General features: G+C 47.8%; 1 protein-coding gene across 2 annotated transcripts; it reads right to left on the bottom strand.

Moving 5' to 3' along the window:
* Positions 1-846: 846 nt before the first annotated feature.
* Positions 847-10,116, bottom strand: Btnl10 (butyrophilin like 10). Of its 2 annotated transcripts, NM_001430252.1 has the most exon segments (7): positions 847-3,112; positions 4,608-4,762; positions 5,702-5,884; positions 7,754-8,032; positions 8,778-9,131; positions 9,297-9,383; positions 9,813-10,116. In NM_001430252.1, coding segments are annotated over 6 exon segments (1,164 nt in total). In that variant the 5' UTR covers positions 9,382-9,383; positions 9,813-10,116; the 3' UTR covers positions 847-3,004.
* Between the last annotated feature and the right edge of the window lie 8,428 nt (positions 10,117-18,544).

The raw sequence follows: 18,544 nt of genomic DNA, 5'->3' as shown, positions 1-18,544 counted from the left end.
TTGAAGAAAGTTTTCCTTAGGCTAACAGTTTCAGAGGGAGGGTCCGTATTGGCAGGAGAGACATGGCAGTAGGCAGCTGGATCAGGAAGCTAAAGGATCCCTTTTCGGCCACACATAGGAAACAAAGAGGACAAACCGGATGTGGATTAAAGCTATAAACCCTCAAAACCTGCCCCCAATAACAGAAGTCCTCTATAAGGCCCCAGCTCTTAACTCTTCCCAAACAGCATCGCCAACCCGGGACCCGGTGTTCAGACACATGAGCCTGTGGGGCGTTTCTCACTCAGGCAGGTCCAGCCGGCATAAGGGAACTGAGAAGTTATGCTTTGCTTTTCTATTGCAGTGATAAAATACCACGACCAAAAGCAACGTGAAGGATTTCACACTCACAGGCATAATTCATCATGAAGAGAAAAGTAGGGCAGAAACTGAAGCAAAAGCCATGAATGAGCGCTGCTCGCTAGACTGCTCAGCCTGCCTTCTCTGCACCCAGGACCACCTGCTCGGAGGTGGCAGCATCCACGTGGGAGGGATCCACGGGGCCCGCCCACGTCAATCATCAAGAAAATGCTCTCCAGTCTCGCCTGCAGGCAGTCTGATGGATGCATGTTCTCGGTTGAGTCTCTTCCCATAACCACCCTGTGTCACGTTGACAACAGAACAAAAGCCTAACTAGGGCGGGAGCAGCGAGAAAAGCTGTTTGATGATTGGATGGTGCAAAGGGGGCAGCCAGCCACTTTGGGTTCTTCCGGTTGTCTTCCTATGAGCTTCCCATAAACGTGAGCTAAGAAACGTTCATGTCTCCCAGCTACAGGTATTTTGTTATGAAAACAGGAAATGAACACAGACTTTTTTATTTTTTTATTTTTTTTGGTTCTTTTTTTTCGGAGCTGGGGACCGAACCCAGGGCCTTGCGCTTCCTAGGTAAGCGCTCTACCACTGAGCTAAATCCCCAGCCCCGACTTTTTTATTTTTTTAATGATAGTATGATTACACTTATTTTAAATTCCAGAACAGGCGAAAAGGGATCATTTCGGAGCCGCATCACGTAGAACAAGAGAAAATGAACGTTCTCAACTCAGTGGTATCAGTAATACTCCACAGCTTAAAAGGACTGACTTCAAATGAAGTCCAACGAGGAGAAAGGGAAAAATCAAAACAAACACACAATCTACAGGGTCAGTGCCTAGGCTAGGGTGGAGTCGTACGTGGGGATCAAGTTCCAGCAGGTCCAAGGGAACTTTTAGGGAGAAAGACTCCGAACTCTTGATCGTGCTACCATGTGACTGTACATTCTGTTCCCCATGCTACACCCTTCAAACAAGAGCGCCTGGAGCTGGAGAGATGGTTCAGCAATTAGGAGCACCTACTGCTCCATCGTAAGCACAGGAGTGCTGACTCCAGCAGCCATGGCGGGCCGTTCATAAATGCCTTACCTGTAGCTGCAAGCTTCAGTGTGCTGGCTTCCACAGGCACATGCACACACACATGCACACGCACACACACGCGCACACACATGCACACACACATGAGAGAGACAGACACGTAAAGTTTTGGGTTTTGTTTGTTTCCCTGTGTAGCCCTGCCTGTCTTGGAACTCACTCTACAAACGAGGCTGGCATCAAACTCAGAAATCTGTCTGCCTTTTGAGATTAAAGGCATGTGTCGCCTCCTGGTGTACAGACATGCACACAGACAAAACACCCACATAAATAAAATACAAAAATCTTAAAAAAAAAAAAAAAGACCAAAACATCCCCTAGCCAGTCAGTGGTGGCCCATGCCTTTAGTTCCAGAGCTCAGGAGGCAGAGGCAGGTGACTCTCTGATGTACACATTTTTTAAATCTAGCAAATTTGTTACATATAAGTATCTCACTGATAAGGGGAAAAGTTAAAACATTATTACCCCGAGGTTGAAAAACTGTAACATGCAGGTGATGAGGCTAGGGGTCTTTTACTGAGTCCATCTCTTCTCCCTTTCCATATATGCCAGCCTCTCTCCAAAGCCCAGCTCAGGGGCCACCTGTGCTTGTGACATTTCCTTGCTAATCCACTGACTCACCACAACTGCTCTTGACTGTGAACCTGAAACACTAGGTGATCAAGGTCTGAAGACCTTGTCTCTCTTACACATGTACAGACTACTACAGTCCTTAGGGACCATGATCTCCTCATTATGAGGAGGCATTCCAATGCAAAATGGGGTGCCCACCACTCGGCCAGTGCCTGTCAACCCCAACCCACTATGGAGTAGGTTGAGTGTTCTCCCTCACCCCCCCTCCCCCCCAGATAGCTGGGAGTCAGGACCTCTCACACCAGGATCCTTTGGAGAAAAAGGTCCTTGCAGATGCAATCAAGTTCCAAACCTCTGGGTGGAGCCAGCCTGTGCTAACATGGGCTGTGAGTTGGATTGCTAAGAGAAAAATGTTGAGGAGAAACAGGGAAGAGCTGGCCCCATGACAGATAGGGGCAGCATTTGCAGTGGCGTGCCTGCTAGCTAAGGAGGCCTGGACTCCACCAGACACTAAGGGGGAGGCCTGGTTTAGATTTTTCCCATGCTTTCAGGAGAAGGCAACCCTGACAACACTTCAGTTCAGACTTCTGGTCTCCAGAATGTTAAGGGAGGAGTCATTAGTGGCTTTTAGTCCAGAGCTCCTAACCTAAAGCCCAGGCCCCCTGGAGTGCGGTCCTGACCACCACACAGATCCATCACCCTGCTTGAACTTGCAACAAGCAGCAAGAGGAAATGTTGGGTCTGGGTGGATAGTGTGACTCTTTCTCTTGGGGCCACCAGCTTTACAGCACTAGACAGACAGACAGACAGCCAGACAGCCAGACAGCATTTTCTCAGTCCCTATGGAACGAGCACTGTGAAACAGCACCCCGCTGCCTGGGTTCTTTTCTCCTTACGGCTGCAGTCTTGGAGTGGAAGGTTCTCAGGCAGCCGAGGTTCCAGTGTCTGTCTGTGCTCCTGTGTTCTCAGGTGCCCATTAAAGCCCACTTCTAGTTTGTTTTCTCTGTCAATATGTGGATGTGGTTTCTGTCCTCAGTGGACTCTGACCAAAGCTTTAGGGATCTTGACACCTTTGCCTTTGTGTGGCTTGAACTAGTCTGCCATGGGGAAAGAGAGAGAGATTTAGGTAGAAATAGATTGGAGGAGAGAGAAAAGAGAGAAGGGGAGGGGCTGGGGAGATGGTTCTAGGATTAAGGGTTCTGACTGCTTCTGCAGTCAGACCTGAGTTTGGTGCCCAGCACCCACTGTCAGCTCATAGCCTCTCTAACTCCAGTTCCAGGGGATCGGATGCTGCCCTCTGGCCTCCTGGGCACTGCACACATTTGCACAGATACACACATCTACGCAATTCAAAATAAGAAAGTCATTGAACAGAAGGAAAGAGAAGGTGGGAAGGAGAGAGAGGAAAGAAAAGAAGTGGGTGCGTGAGAGATGGACAAGGTGGAGGGAGAGTGAGAAGGAAGGGTAAGACTACCATTTGCTATGCAACCACAACACAGCCACCACCGGGCTGGCCGTTCTACATACATGCATACATACATACATGCATACATGCATGCATGCATACATACATACATTCATGCATACATGTATACATACGTGCATACATGCATGCATGCATGCATGCATACATACATACATACATACATACATACATACATACATACATACACACCTGCACACATGACTCTAAGAGCATGGCGAAAATGCCCCCTGGTGTGCTGACTGTATAGTTTGCCTCACTGAGAGAGGGCAGCCATAACAAACTCAACACAGGAGATTCACACGATTATCACTTGGCAGGAACCACTTTCTAAGTCCCAGGGGCTACAAATATGGGACCAGGGCATTGCTGGTCTCCTTGACTAGTGACTGACATCTCTCCAAGTCCTACTCTCCCCTCTTATAAGAATACCAGATCTCTGGGGTTAAGGTACATCAATGAATCCCCGTAACCACAATATTTTTCAGTGCCTCATCTCCAAATTGCAACACCTTCAGAAATCTCTGACCCTGGCAGGCGGTGTCAGCATCTGGCACAGGGTTTGGCAGAGGGAGCATATCCAGCCCCTGGTGTCTTATCATATCTTTATATAGGAATGGGATAAATAATACCAGGAGCTAGGGGCCGCAAGAGGGCAGACACTTTTCTCTCTTAAGGACATCTCAGGAGTCCCCAGGGAGGTCAGGACCTCCAGAGACTCCTGTGTCTTCTTTGGTCTCCCTGACCACTGAGCAGATGGTTAGGGGTCTGGGGTCATGGGTCCAGAGACAGAAGAATGGCTGTAGAGGACCAGAAAAGGACAACCCAGAGAACACATAGATCAGGGAGCCATTGGTTGAATTACGGAAGGAGATTTCCCCTGCTTCAAAGTCTAAGAGGATGCCCACCCGCCGGAGGGGCTCTGCAGGAGACAGGCAAGTCCTGGGGTAAGAGAGGGCTTGGAGTTTCTCCTTGTAAAACTCTAGTGCCCAGAGGCCATGCTGGGGTGACTTGGGGATCCTTCCTTCCCGAACCAAACTCTCCAGACACACACCTAGAATCCAGGCCCTCCTATTCCCAACCTCCACTTCCCAGTAATGTCTCCCTGCCTCAAATCTCTCTTGAGCCAGGATGCAGGGGTCCTGGTCAAATCTCCTGGAATTGGGGGACACATCCAGGTCAAAGAGCAGCCGCTTCACGCTTTTCTGATCTTCGGACACCATGAGTTTGGGACTGGCGGTTTCAGGGTCCAGGGACAGACTCACTGTAGAGAAAAGAAAGTCTTAGACATGGGGCTTTTGCCCTCTTGGCCCTGTGTGGATGAGTGGATCCAAGCTCTGTCTCCTACATGAAAGCTTCCCCATCCCTCTCTAGAAATCATTTACTGTCCCCATTTAAATTGCTCCCCATGTCCCAAGCAGTGAGGGAGGCAGGGATGTGGGATACTTGAAGAGCTCCCAGTGTGCACTAAAGCCAGGTCAGAGGCCAGGCTCTGTGTGGGAGAGACAGAGACACAGAGAGAGGAATCGACACAGAGACCATCTCCAGCAGAGAGAACACTTGGAATTCACACTCACACCCCACAGCCAGCACTCCACATGTGGGCTTTTCCGTGGATTGCATGTGACTGGCATGTGTCTTCAGGCTTTGTGTGTTAGAAGCCTGGTCTTCAGTGTGAGTAGTAGTGGGTGGGGAAGTTTTAAGACTCAGAGCTTCATCCAAGGTAATGAATTCATGGGAAGATCGTTTAGTTCTCTGAGGACCCTGGTTAGTTCCCATATGTCCCCCAAATCCTTGTTTCTTCTGTCTTGCTGTCCAGCGTGATACGACATAGTCAGGGAGCCCTCGACACACGAACCACCTGATCTTGGAAATTTAGGTCCCAAAATGTGAGCTAAATAAACATTCCTCTACCCAGCTTCGGGTGTTTTGTTTCAGTAGTGGAAAAAGGGCAAACCCAAGCTTTAAGCTCTTGTCTACCCATTTCCCAGAAGGAGGCCCTGTAGTCTGCCCAGAATTATGTGTGAAGAATAACTGACCAAGGACTGTCTTGGTGGTGAAGGGTTTTCACTGGGAGGGCTGTAGCTGGGATAGCCCTACTAGCCATTCATTCTGTCCTTGCCGGTTTGGGTGCCACAAAGACACAGCCCCAGAGCAGAGCTTGGCATGCAGGTCTGTGGTGCGAGAGTCAGGGCTCACTCACCATGAAAGAGCTCATCCTCATCCCCAGCTCCCGGTTCTTCTTCCTCCTCACTTGTTTTTTGCTCTTCTGTGTGGCATTTCCCAAAGGCACAGGCGATTGCTGCCGAGACCAGCCCTAGTGCCGTGAGGATCAAAGGCAGAGCTGGTCCGATTTCCGTGGACAGAAGTCTTCTGGATAGGGGGGCTAAGGGGATTCCAAAGGCATCAGGAATAACAGGTCGTGAAAACACACACACACACACACACACACACACACACACACACACACACACCATTCCAAAGTCAAGGAACACAATATTTATAGACCTTTCTAAAAAGGGTTCAGAAAAAAGTGAATTGTCTTCCAATACACAGTGCTACAGCCTGAATGTTTGTATACCCCAAAACATTGAAACCCCAGCCTCTTGGATGGTGATGCAGGCAGGAGATGGGACAGTCCTGAGGGTAGAGCCCCGTGACTAGGATGGTCATCGTGAGTTCCAGGCCAGTCAGGGTTACACAAGTGATAACCTTTTTCAAAAAGTCAAAGAACAAAACAAGGATTTTAAAGAAATAAAACTTTAAATGACAAGCTAAATATATCCTTAAGTAGCTAAACAGGTAAACTGTCATCTATCCCGGTGGTGGAACAGTTATTCAGTCCCACAGAAATGATTTATTAAGTGTGGTGGTTTGAATGAGAATGGCCTCTATAAGATTATATGTTTGGGGTTGGAGAGATGGCTCAGAGGTTAAGAGTACTGTCTGCTCTTTCAGAGGTCCTAAGTTCAATTCCCAGCAACCACATGGTGGCTTACAACCATTCGTATTGAGAGCTGATGCCCTCTTCTGGCCTGCAGGCATACATGCAGGCAGAAAGCTGTATGATGTATACATAATAAATAAATATTAAAAAAAAAGATTATATGTTTGAGTGCTTGGTCCCAGTTAGTGGGACTGTTTGGGAAGGATTAGGAGGTGTGGCCTTGTTGAAGGAGGTGTGTCACTGGGGTTGGGCTCGGAGGTTTCAAAATCCCATGCCAGGTTCAGTGTCTGTCTGTCAGCCTGCAACTTGGTCTCTCAACTACTACTCCAGCACCATTTCTGCCTGCTTGCCTGCCACCATGGTTCCTGCCATGATGATAAAGGACTAACCCTCTGAAACTGTAAGCAAACCCCCAATTAAATGCTTACCCCCAATCTAAGTTGCCTTGGTCATGGTGTCTCCTCGCAGCAACAGAACAGTAACTAAGACACCAGGCAAAGGTGAATCATGGAAAGGAAAATGTGAAGAAAGAAAAGAAGGTCCAGGTTCTCCAGGAATTAAGTAGGAGGAGGGAGTGTAGGGGAGTTGCAGGCAGTGTGCAGTACCGGTGAGTAGATACCCTCCTGTGTCCACACCCCAGAGCGCCCAGCACTGGCGAGCCCTCACCCTGCTGAGTGAGCCTGCTGGGTCTTGCCTGTTCGTTCCTGTGATGTTCCCTTTCTGGATGTTCATAACTGGGAGAGTTATGACCGTGAGGTGAGGTATATAGAAAATCCAGGGGCTGGAGAGACATTTCAGTGGTTAGGAGCTCTGCTGCCCTCCCTGAGGACCCTGGTCCCATTTCCAGCACCCACATGGCGTCTCACTGCAGCCATCTGTAACTCCAGTTCCAGGGGCACTGCAGACACACACTGTACGTACACACACTCAGTAAAACATCCACACACATAAAATAAAAAGAAACATTTTTTTAAAGTAAGAAAGTCTATGCACTTTCTGATTAAATTTGCCATCAATTAAAACTTCTCTAAAAAAACCCCAAGATCTATTAAAACAACAGGAGCAACGAAAAAGCCAGTATCGGGGTGTATCTTTCCCAGTATCGGGGTGTATCTTTCTTGCTTCCCTAGTGGATATCCCTGCATCCCTATCTCTACAATGTCTTGGAAACCAACATCCTTGTGACCCTCTTTGCCAGGCTGAAGGGAGGAACTTCTCTGGTTCTGCCTGCATAGCCTTCTTCTAACATCCCTGGCACCCAGGGCCTGGTTCTGATGTCTTTGATGGTAGAACTGAACAGATACTCACCAAGCAGGTAAGTCTCAGTCACCTTCCCCGGGAGCAGGGGATTGGAGATGGAGCAAGTCAGCCCCCCCACAGCCCTGTCCTGGGGAGTCGCAATGGATAGCACAGCCAGGAGGCCAGTGCTGGTTGAAACTGAGAAGTGAGTTTCAGCAGGCACTGGTCGTCCTTTGAGGTCCAGCCACTCCACCTTGGGCTCTGGGTACCAGCCCGCTGAGGTGCACTCTGCCTGGATGCCTTTGTCCTGGGTGTTAGTCACACGGATTCTGGGGGATGAGCCCCGCCCTGAAGGAAGAGACATCAGCTCAGATCCTGCAGCTACAGTTGATGCTGGGGGTGGGGGCGGGGAGGGAGGTTTTTCAGGGGTTTAGTAAGTTCTACAATTTTCACGGACCACCTGTCTGTGTGATGACATCACTAATGCAGCACCTTCAATCCCAAATAAAACAGTTGAGAGAAACGGGGGTGGGGAGTTAAGGAAACACCCCGAAGCTTCCTACTAATATGAGACGAGGAAAGAGCTAGGGTCTGTCATCTAGAAAAACTTCTCCATAGCTACAAACAACCCCAGTCTCCCTCCTGTCTCCCGCTCACTTTCCCCATCCCTAGTGGTTTCAGGCTCTCTGTCTTTCTCCCTGTTTCGCTGTTATCTCCGTGTCCCTGCCTTTCCCACTGTTCTCCTCCTCCCTTTGTTTCTGTCTCCTGTTCACTGCTCTTCTGTTTCTGACTCTTCCTCAAGGTGGTCTCTCTCTTTCCACTTCCCAGCTGTTTCCACACTTTGACTCCCTCCCCCCACATCTGTGCTCTCTTTTTGATACTAGAAGAAGAGATAGCAGATGGGAAACCACTTTCTCTTTGGAACTACAGATGCACAGAGCCTGTGGGAAAAATAGCTTTGCTTGGAAGCAGGTGTCACCAAGGCCTCTCCAGCTTTAGGACTCAGGACTCTGGAGATCAATGTCTGGGGTCCTGGCTGATGCTGAGAGAAGCTCTTCAGTGGAGTAGAAGACCCCCCCCCCCCAACCCTCACCTGCCACCTTCAGCCACAGTGTGGCCTGGTCGTAGGATGTGTGCTCCTTGAAGACGCAGTGATACGTCCCATTATCAAACATGGTGACATTGTGTATCTTCACGGCGGCCTCTCCCCTGGCCACACGGTTGCCGTTGAACGTGGTCCTTCCCTTATATTCCGTCATCTGTTCGTCGTACACATCCTTCCCGTTCTTGTACACGTGCACAGCTGACGAGGGCTTGTCCCTGTACCACCTCAGCTCCATGCCCTCAGCGCTGATGTTGGGTGACAGTTTGCAAGGCAACTCTTTGTCTTGCCCAACTGTGGCCAGAAGTGGGTCAGGAGGTCCAAGGACACGGAAATCTGATTTTCCTTAGAGAAGCAAACGGAAGGGTTAGGTTAGGGCACATGCAGGAGGCAGGGGCTCCCCGTGGGCCCCATTTTCCTCTTTGTGAGTTACCCTTAGTCCTGGGCTTCGTTGTAAGCCTCAGCCTGACTCTGGGCACCCCTAGGGTCAGAAAGGGAGGGGTGTCCTACCATATCCAGAAGTCAGGAGTTGCAGGAAGATGAAGTTGACCAAGATGCTTGGCAGAGTAGCATCTCCATGGTGTGCCCTGGCCATATCTATGGGGGACACACAGAATTAGATACATGTTAGTTATGGTGAGAGAGAAGCTAGGAATCTAATAGGAGAATGGAGAAACCGCTTAGGAGAGATGGCTGTTCACTCACCCACCACATGAATTCTTGGTTCTAGAAACAGGGTCGTTTCCCACAGATTCCACCTGCAGAGTCTTGAGGCTGACCCTGTGTGTGAGTGAACCACACTTCGCCACCCACCCTTGTGTGACTTTTTAGCCAAGCTCTTGCCCTTTGCAGTTACATGGAGAAAATCTAGCTCCAATAGCAATTCTTGGGTCATCAAGACCCTATAACACCTCTCACTGTTCAATTACCCTGAAAGAACTCTCCAGCTAGGGTTAGAGGATACAACTCCCTCCTTGGCAGGGATGAGAAAAAACAAAACAAAACAAAAACACCCCACTCACTTACCTCTGAGTTTGCTGCCTGCTTTCCAGGTTCTGATGACTTTGAGGGAATTGGTTTGGTTCCCTGAAAACTTCAGATAGACAGGGCACGATCCAAATGATCAAGCCTGTCTTCTGGCAATAGGTGAGGGTAGCTTAGAAATGGAAGAACAGACAAGCTCACCAGCTTCTGTTGAGTCCAGCTACTGCCATCAGAAAATAACCAACTCTTACCTTTAGGGCAGTGGCAACAGAAAAAAGAAAAAAGGAAAAAAAAAAAAAAACAACCCAACCTCTCAACCCCCCCAAGGGGCGTGGCCAGTTGTACTGAGCATAGAAGATAAAGATGCTGGTAAGAGGGATAAGGGATGGCATGGCCATGAAGGAGGTGGCCTGTAGGAGGGTGGCAGCTGGGCCAACTTGAGGACATCAGGAGCCCAAAGAAGATGGACAGACATTATCCGTGCTGGGATCCCTGCCAGCCGTAGGAGTTGGGGAGTTCAGATAAACTCTCGTTAGTGAGACCTTCAGAGCAGCCACGTTGGTGCCGCTCCCTTTGGGAACGTTGTGACCTGGTATCAAAAGTGGCCCGATTTTGGCATCGGCTTGTAGGGACTCCTGTCCAGAAATCCAGGGCAAACCCTTCCTCATCTCTTCCCTCTGCCCCATCACTGTAAGGTCCTGGAAGCGTCACCTGAGCCAGTCTTACACTTGTCACTTGAGTGAGGTACTGGCCAGGCTATATTTGACCTAATCTTCCTTCTTGTGGACTTGTGTTCCTGGGGGCTTTGGATAAGAAAGGAGCTCCCAGGGGAGCCATTCGGCTCGGCAGGGTGGAGTGCTCACTTTAACACAGCAGATGGTGTAGGACTCTTAGGGGCTCTAGGCCAGGAGCTAATATGAAAGTTCAGCCCCAAGTTCTTTTCTCCTTGCCTCCTTGGGGTGCACCTTCTGGTGAACAAGTTATTTTATGTACAAACACCAGGGGGCGCTCATGGAAATATGAATTGTGGTAGCTAGGCAACAGTACGGCTGCAACTCATCTCCCTGGTCCCTGTGAGTCAGACCGGAGGACTTAGACTGTATCTAGAGCAAGCCCCGAGTAGCCATGATAGAGTACTAAGTGCTTGGTTTCGAACCCGGGGACAAGGGACTGAGATGCATATTTTACACATCAAAGCAGATCTGGCCTCCAGGTTCTCCCAGCATCCCCCAGTCCCGACCTGGCATACCCTGCCCCCACCTTCAACTTTCCTGCCTAGAGGCCGTAGTGACCGTTCCCCAGAGGCTTTTCCCTATATAATCCAGACATTTTGGTCTCTTTCTCTCTCTTCTCTCCACCTGTTCCTCATGGTGACTTTCCCTGGCCTTAGTCCTTGGGGCCAGTGAACTCGCCCACCTGAGACCAGCTTCCCAATAAACCTGCCTTTAATATACTCTAATCTGCTTTGAATTGACTCATCTCGACCACAGAGAAATAACCACTGAGATTCCTCAAAAAAAAAAATTAGAAATAACACTGCCCTATGAAACTTCCCGTCACCAGTATGTAAAAAAGGCGGGTGCCTCCCACATTCACTGCAGCCTCATTCCCCCCACCCTCAGACAGTGTCTCTCTATCTAACAGTCCTACCTGTCCTGGTACTCACTCTGTAGATCAGGCTGGTCTTGAACTCACAGAGATCCACCTGTCTCTGCCTCCCAAATGCTGGGATTAAAGGTGTGTGCCAACACTGCCTGGCCAGCCCTGGTCTGGATAGCCAAGAGAAATTAAATAAATCTATTCCACTGGAGGATGAAAGGCTAGGCAGTGGGAAACTGCAATCAGAGCAGAGTGAAATCTATCATTTGCAACAAGAGGGACAGCACTGGAGGTTTTCTTTTTTTTTAATTGTAAAATGAGCTGGGCACAGAGAGATGAGTACGGCACCATCCCATTAGTACAGGGAAACTAAGATGTTGAGTTTAGAGAAGTTGAGAGTAGAATGGGGTGGAGCGGAGTTTGGAGACAAGAAGGGTTGATCAATGGATGCCGAGGTAAGTGTTACATAGTAGCAAGACGCGCAGATTACACATAGGAACAGTGGACAGGGCTGGAAGATGGGTCAGAGGTTAAGTGTATTTGCTGCTATTCCAGAGGATTCAAGTAAGGTTCCTAGGGCATATGGTGGGTGGCTCACAACCACCTATACCTCTAGCTCCAGAGGATCCAACACCTCTGGCCTCTGTGTGTACTAGCACTCAGCCACACATTCACATAATTTATAATAATAAAATATCCTTTTAAAAAGAGAAACAACAAATGTTTGAGGAAATAGGTGCTCGTCCCAATTTAGATGTTACACACGTGTACGTCATCACATCAGAGGTAACTCATAATGATGCATAATCCTAATATATCAGTTAAAAATGAATTCATTTTTTATCATTTATTTAAAGTTATTTTCAAAAGAGGTTTCCCCCTCCGGCTTTTGCCTCTCAAATGCCGGGATTTTAATGGGTCCACTGTCTAGGCTGTTTTCCCCCAGGCCCACGGAGACTGAGTCAGAGCGTGCCCTCTTTTATTATTTGCTCAGACCTGCGTGCGCTGCACCAACCACGGTGGTGCGTGGTCCGGAGGCTCCAGCTGGGAGCCAGAGACACCCAGCCACGTGCCTCAGCCTCTGTCTGAGAGCTTAAGTCTGAGAGCATAAAAGGCAGAGTCTAGTAGGGATTCAGCTAAGACGGCATGATAAAGGAGGGGATGGAATCGGGTGTGGAGCTGTTGGGCTGCACGGTGATTTGGGGGTTTTATTTTAAGGCACTGAATTTATTTTCAGATTAGAGATAGGTGCTAGTTGAAAAACATTGTGAATGTCTTAAGTGCCAACCTGGTTTGTTTTATGCTATGTGAATTTAGCTTCAACAAAAAAGAAAGGTATAAGGAAAAAGGAAAAGAGGGGGTGAAGTGAAAAGCGGTGCATGCCACCCTCTCGGAATGAAATTAATAAAAACAAAAAAGCAGAAAACAGAAGGGTCAATTTTGCTCAATGGAATTTCTAGCTCTTGGCGCCCTCTGCAGGAGTTTGTGCGTCACTACATCTGTGTGTCTTTAGAGTTTTTGCGCTTTTTTTTTTTTTTTTTTAAAGTCCTTCCTTGTGGAAGGGAGTTTATTTGCACTAAGTTCCCATTGGTTCTCCCCATTTCCACTTGCAGCAGCTTTGCTCCTAAGCCCCTAAGCCCCTAAGCAGCGGAGAAGTCTCTTTTCTTCAAAGTCCTCTGAAAGTGGTCCCCAGGTTCCTGGGCCTCACCAAAGAGCTTGACCTCAGCAGGTACAGTGTCAACTGCACTGGCTTCCGGCATTTTTGTAGCAACTAAAGGGCCGTGTCTTGAACTTTCCCCCACACGCTGTGCTGATAGCTGTTCCTGCCCTGGGAATCTTGCTGTGAGAGATGGGTCAGTGGACAGAGGGAAGGGGGGCGGAGCTGTGTAGCTTTGCAGAACAGCCTCTTCACTGGGGAAAGTGTCCTGCTCCTGGGCTGAGCCTACGGTCCTCAGATGTTGCCCCTGTCCTTGCCACCATCGTTTAGAGGACCTCCAGAGGACCTCCTTTTCGGCTTACAAGAGTCTTAGCCTCCATACATAGCAAAGATTTCCCCGGGGTCTTCAGTACCCTACCGTCAGGGGCCCACAGGTCCACAGCAGAAAGTACTGATGTTATCTGGATGCAGGAAGAAAATTCTTTTATCCACTTAGTAAAGAATTAAAACGTAGGGCAAAAAGTGTTACCAGACAACCTGGGGAGTTCCAGAGGAGCCACCATATGATTCCCAGGAAATCAAGGTCCCTTCTTGGGATCCTTAATCTCATTAGTAAAAGAATGGGAGAACAGAAGCCTCGGAGACAATTCAGGAGGTGAAAGAAAAAAAACCCAAAATAGGCAAGCTGTAAGTCTAGCAGCAGCCTAGAGGATGAGCGTGGAGAAGTGGGGAGAAAGGCCATGTTGTCTAAGCTGGCCATGTGGGAAAAGAAAAAAAAAGTTTATTAAAGGTAGCTAGCCTACCAGGGGCCAATATTCCATAAGCCTCTTGCACCTTTAATCTCCCCCAGCAGGTAAAACTCTTATTTCTCTAAGGTCTTGTGCTTCCTCACCGTCTCTTTTACACATTCAGCTCTGGACTACTGAAGGCAGATGGCAGGAAGCTAAGCGTTCACCACAGAGGAGTTACTAGCTAAGCTCCATCTCAGGCTGCAAGCCAGAGAAAATAGTGTCAATGGTTAGACCTAGCAGTAGAAGTTTTAAATCTGAGGATAGCCAGAAAAGGCCCTCCATGCTCTCAAATCACCAAGGAACCATATGATTATAAGAAACTTGCAAATAACCGTATGGTGGCACTGGCCTTTTGTAAAACCATTTATCGAATGTCCTATGTTGTGAACCGTCCTGGAGGTCTAGACCCCTCCTATAGTGGCTCCATCCCAGCCTCGTGGACATCGACCAGGCAAGGACTGGCCAATAGACTTCACACAATTCTTCTTTTAAGGGATTCAGATGTTTGTTGGCATTCTCAACTGATGGCTTCCCAACTGGATCTGGGAAGACTGGATTTCTAACACCTTCCTTCAGGGATCTCATGACTGAAGCTGTGCCTCTGGAAGAATCAGCCTGCTCTGGGCCAGCCGCCACAACAGGCAATGCAAGTGACGTCAAAACACGTGGGCTCGGAGCTGAGACTCTCAGCCGTTAGGATTGCAGTACCTTGTGCTGTAAATGAAAAGTCTTACAGGCATAATGGAAGCTTAAGAGCGAAGACACCTTTGGTGGGTTTTTTGTTGTTGTTTTTGCTGTTTTTTTGTTTTTGTTTTGTTTTGTTTTGTTTGACAGGCTCTTTCTCTGTAGCCTTGGCTGTCCTGAAACTCACCCTGGAGGCCATGTTGGTCTCCAACTCATAAATATTTGTCTTCCTCTGCCTCCTGAGTACTGAGGCTAAAGGCATGAGCCACCACTGCCCAGCCAGAAAAACACTTTTAATATCGTGCTATCTTCATTCATCCATCAAGTTAGAATATCACTAGATTGTGTTGTGGAACACAAACAGGTCCATCATTGCATTAGTATTTGGTATTAGTCTTTAATAATGGTAATGTATAATATGCATATTATATGTATAATGTGTATAATATGGGACTTTGATTTTTGTCTGTTTACATTTTTTGGGGACATCAACCATGACTAGGTATTGACAGCTGTCTCCCACCAATGAGGGCCTCTCAGTGACCGCGTGCTGTCACCACCCAGCACTCAACCTCTCCCAACAGTTGCTTTCCGCACCTCTTACAGCACTGGGACAGATCAGCCATCAGTCAAATGCCAACTAATGTCACCCGATGCCAGTCTCTGCTCTAAAGCTCCAGAAGACAATCTTTGTTCCTTATCAGTGATTTGGTCTGGCCGGTCTGTCAGGCGGAGGTGTAAAACCAAATGGCCCGAAACAGAAGCAGACGTTCCCATATTTTAACATCAGATCCGGACTACTCGGAGCCTGACATCAGTGATGTGTGGAGTCTCATCTAAATGAATGCTGGGAGTCTAACCTCTCGTGCCCCATGGTGCCTCACCTCAAACAGCCAATTTTGAGAAAGCGTTTGGCAATGCATCTATTCAGATTCTGATGCCACACAAGTTACATGTAAGACTGAGTAAGTTCTCTTAGTCTAAAAGACTTCTCAGTCCTTCTCAGGATTGTCTGAGAATTTGCCTGCTGAATCTCTCCTTGCAATGTTTTAAGACAAAACAGATTCTTCAATAAATCTGTTTATCATTTGCTCTGATTCCCTAAATGCTTCTGTCCACACGCCTTTGGATTATCTGTCATATCTGAAGAACAGTAGTACATTGATTTATACCTTTAAAAATACTACATTTATTTATTTTTTTTAAAGATTTATTTATTTTATGTACATGAGTACACTGTAGCTGTCTTCAGACACACCAGAAGAGGGCATCAGATCTCATTACAGATGGTTGTGAGCCACCATGTGGTTGCAGGGAATTGAACTCAGGACCTCTGGAAGAGCAGTCAGTGCTCTTAACTGCTGAGCCATCTCTCCAGCCCCCAAATTACTACATTTATGTGTGTGCGTACTATGCATGTGTTAGTGCCATGACACATGTCAGGCAAGATCAGAGGAAACTGTGAGGGGTCACTTTTCTCATCCCACCACTTGGATCCTGGGGATCAAAATCCAGTAATCAGGCCTGGAGGCAGGTGCCTTGGCCCACTGAGCCAACTCACCAGCCCCTGTGACTTTCTTTTCTCCTGTGACTATAAAAGAATCATGTGAAAATAACTTCCACAGTGCCCTGTGTCATTGGAAACCACACAAATGTGTTCCTGGACCATGGTTCATTCATATTTGGCTCAAAATAAATATCATCTCTTGCGGGTTTGTTGGTGTCCACTATAATTTCTGCCCTTAGAGGCAGAGTCAGGAGGATTAAGGAGTTCAAGGTTATCCTAGACTATAAGGGACCCTGTTGCAAGAACAGGGTGGGAAGGAAGGAGGGGACAGCCCAGTCCCTTTATAGTGAGAGCTGTGTGCTGTGCTTTCATGGGTGATTTTCACTTCCTTTGTGTTGCTGGCCTAGATTCTTAGGGGATGCTCACAGGAGTGGCTGAATCACACCTTCTGCTTTCAGTTTTGTGAGGAATCACCACAGGCATTTCCACAGTAGTTGTGCTAATTCACATTCTCACCAACTGCATCTAGCAGTGGGTCCCTGATTGATCTCCCTCACATTTGCGTTCTTGACAGTAGCCATTCTGTGCGGGGTGAGAGGAAATCCCAACATAGTTTGGATTTGTGTTTTTCTGAGGACTAAGGTTTTGTTTTGCTTTGTTTTGTTTTGTCACATATTTGTACTTCTTTTAAATATGGTTGGGCTTGAGTGTTAAAAGTCAAGTTCTTCATACATTGTGGATATTAATTCCCGGTTGACTCCATAGCTGGTGAGTGTTGTCTCTCATGCTGCACTGCTCACTCCGTTGGCTGTCTCTTGTGCTATTAGTAGCTGCTTAATACCATGCATCTGCCCGAGTCAGTGCTTACTATAAATTTCCTGGGCTCCACAGCTCCCTGCTCCCAAACCCCGTGGGAGAGAGAGCTCATTGCCCAGACATGTGGGCATTCCTGAGACTGCAGGGCAGGAGAGACTTCCAGTACTGCCCACCCTTGCCCACATCCCTGGCCCAAGAGGAAACTGTATAGGGCCTCTGGGAACAGGAAGATAGGGGCACTCAAGCTGCACTCTGCCCTGTGGTCTAGACTGCGCCTGGATGTGAAGGGACCGGGTCAAAGAGCTCCCTGCACCCAAATCCAGTGGGAGGGAGAGCTAGACCTTCAGAGGGGCAGACACACTTGGGAAACCAGAGGAGACTACTCTCTGCCCACATTTCTGACTCTAGAGGAAAATGCCTAGGGCCATCTGGGCCCCCTGTGCACAGGGACCCCAGAGAAGGAGGGGCAGGCCCTTCTGGTTACTGCCCTCAGGGAGAGCTGGAACCCAGCCCTGAGTAGCGACTTCTGGCCTGAGACCAGAGGTAAGACCAACTTTTCTGCTCCAAGTGACCTGCCTGGTGGACTCAGGACACATGCCCACAGGAACAGCTGAAAACCAGTAGACAGGAACGACTACAAACCTGAAAGCAGAACACTCTGTTCCCATAACTGGCTGAAAGAAAACAGGAAAACAGGTCTACAGCACTCCTGACACACAGGCCTATAGGACGGTCTAGCCACTGTCAGAAATAGCAGAACAAGGTAACACCAGAGACAACCTAATGGCGAGAGGCAAGCGCAGGAACCCAAGCATCAGAAACCAAGACTACATGGCATCATCGGAGCCCAATTCTCCCACCAAAGCAAACACTGAATATCCAAACACACCAGAAAAGCAAGATCTAGATTTAAAATCGCATTTGATCATGATGATGGAGGACTTCGAGAAAGACATAAAGAACTCCCTTAGAGAAATGCAGGAAAACACAAATAAACAAGTAGAAGTCTATAGAAAGGAAACAAAAAAATCCCTGAAAGAATCACAGGAAAACACAATCAAACAGGTAAAGGAATTAAAAATGGAAATAGAAGCAATAAAGAAAGCACAAAGGGAGACAACCCTGGATATAGAAAACCAAAGGAAGAGACAAGGAGCCGTAGATACAAGCATCACCAACAGAATACAAGAGATAGAAGAGAGAATCTCAGGAGCAGAAGATTCCATAGAAATCATCGACACAACTGTCAAAGATAATATAAAATGGGAAAAGCTACTGGTCCAAAACATACAGGAAATCTAGGACACAATGAGAAGATCAAACTTAAGGATAATAGGTATAGAAGAGAGTGAAGACTCCCAACTCAAAGGACCAGTAAATATCTTCAACAAAATCATAGCAGAAAACTTCCCTAACCTAAAGAAAGAAATGCCCATAAACATACAAGAAGCCTACAGAACTCCAAATAGATTGGACCAGAAAAGAAACTCCTCCCGTCACATAATAGTCAAAACACCAAATGCACAAAACAATTAAAAATATTAAAAGCAGTAAGAGAAAAAGGTCAAATAACATATAAAGGCAGACCTATCAAAATTACACCAGACTTCTCACCAGAGACTATGAAAGTCAGAAGATCCTGGACAGATGTCATACAGACCCTAAGAGAACACAAATGCCAGCCCAGGTTACTGTATCCAGCAAAACTCTCAATTAACAT

The sequence above is a fragment of the Rattus norvegicus genome, chromosome 10 (assembly GCF_021556685.1).
Source record: "Rattus norvegicus strain SHRSP/BbbUtx chromosome 10, alternate assembly SHRSP_T2T, whole genome shotgun sequence".
Classification (NCBI taxonomy): Eukaryota; Metazoa; Chordata; class Mammalia; order Rodentia; family Muridae; genus Rattus; species Rattus norvegicus.
This window is presented reverse-complemented; position numbering and strand designations above follow the sequence as displayed.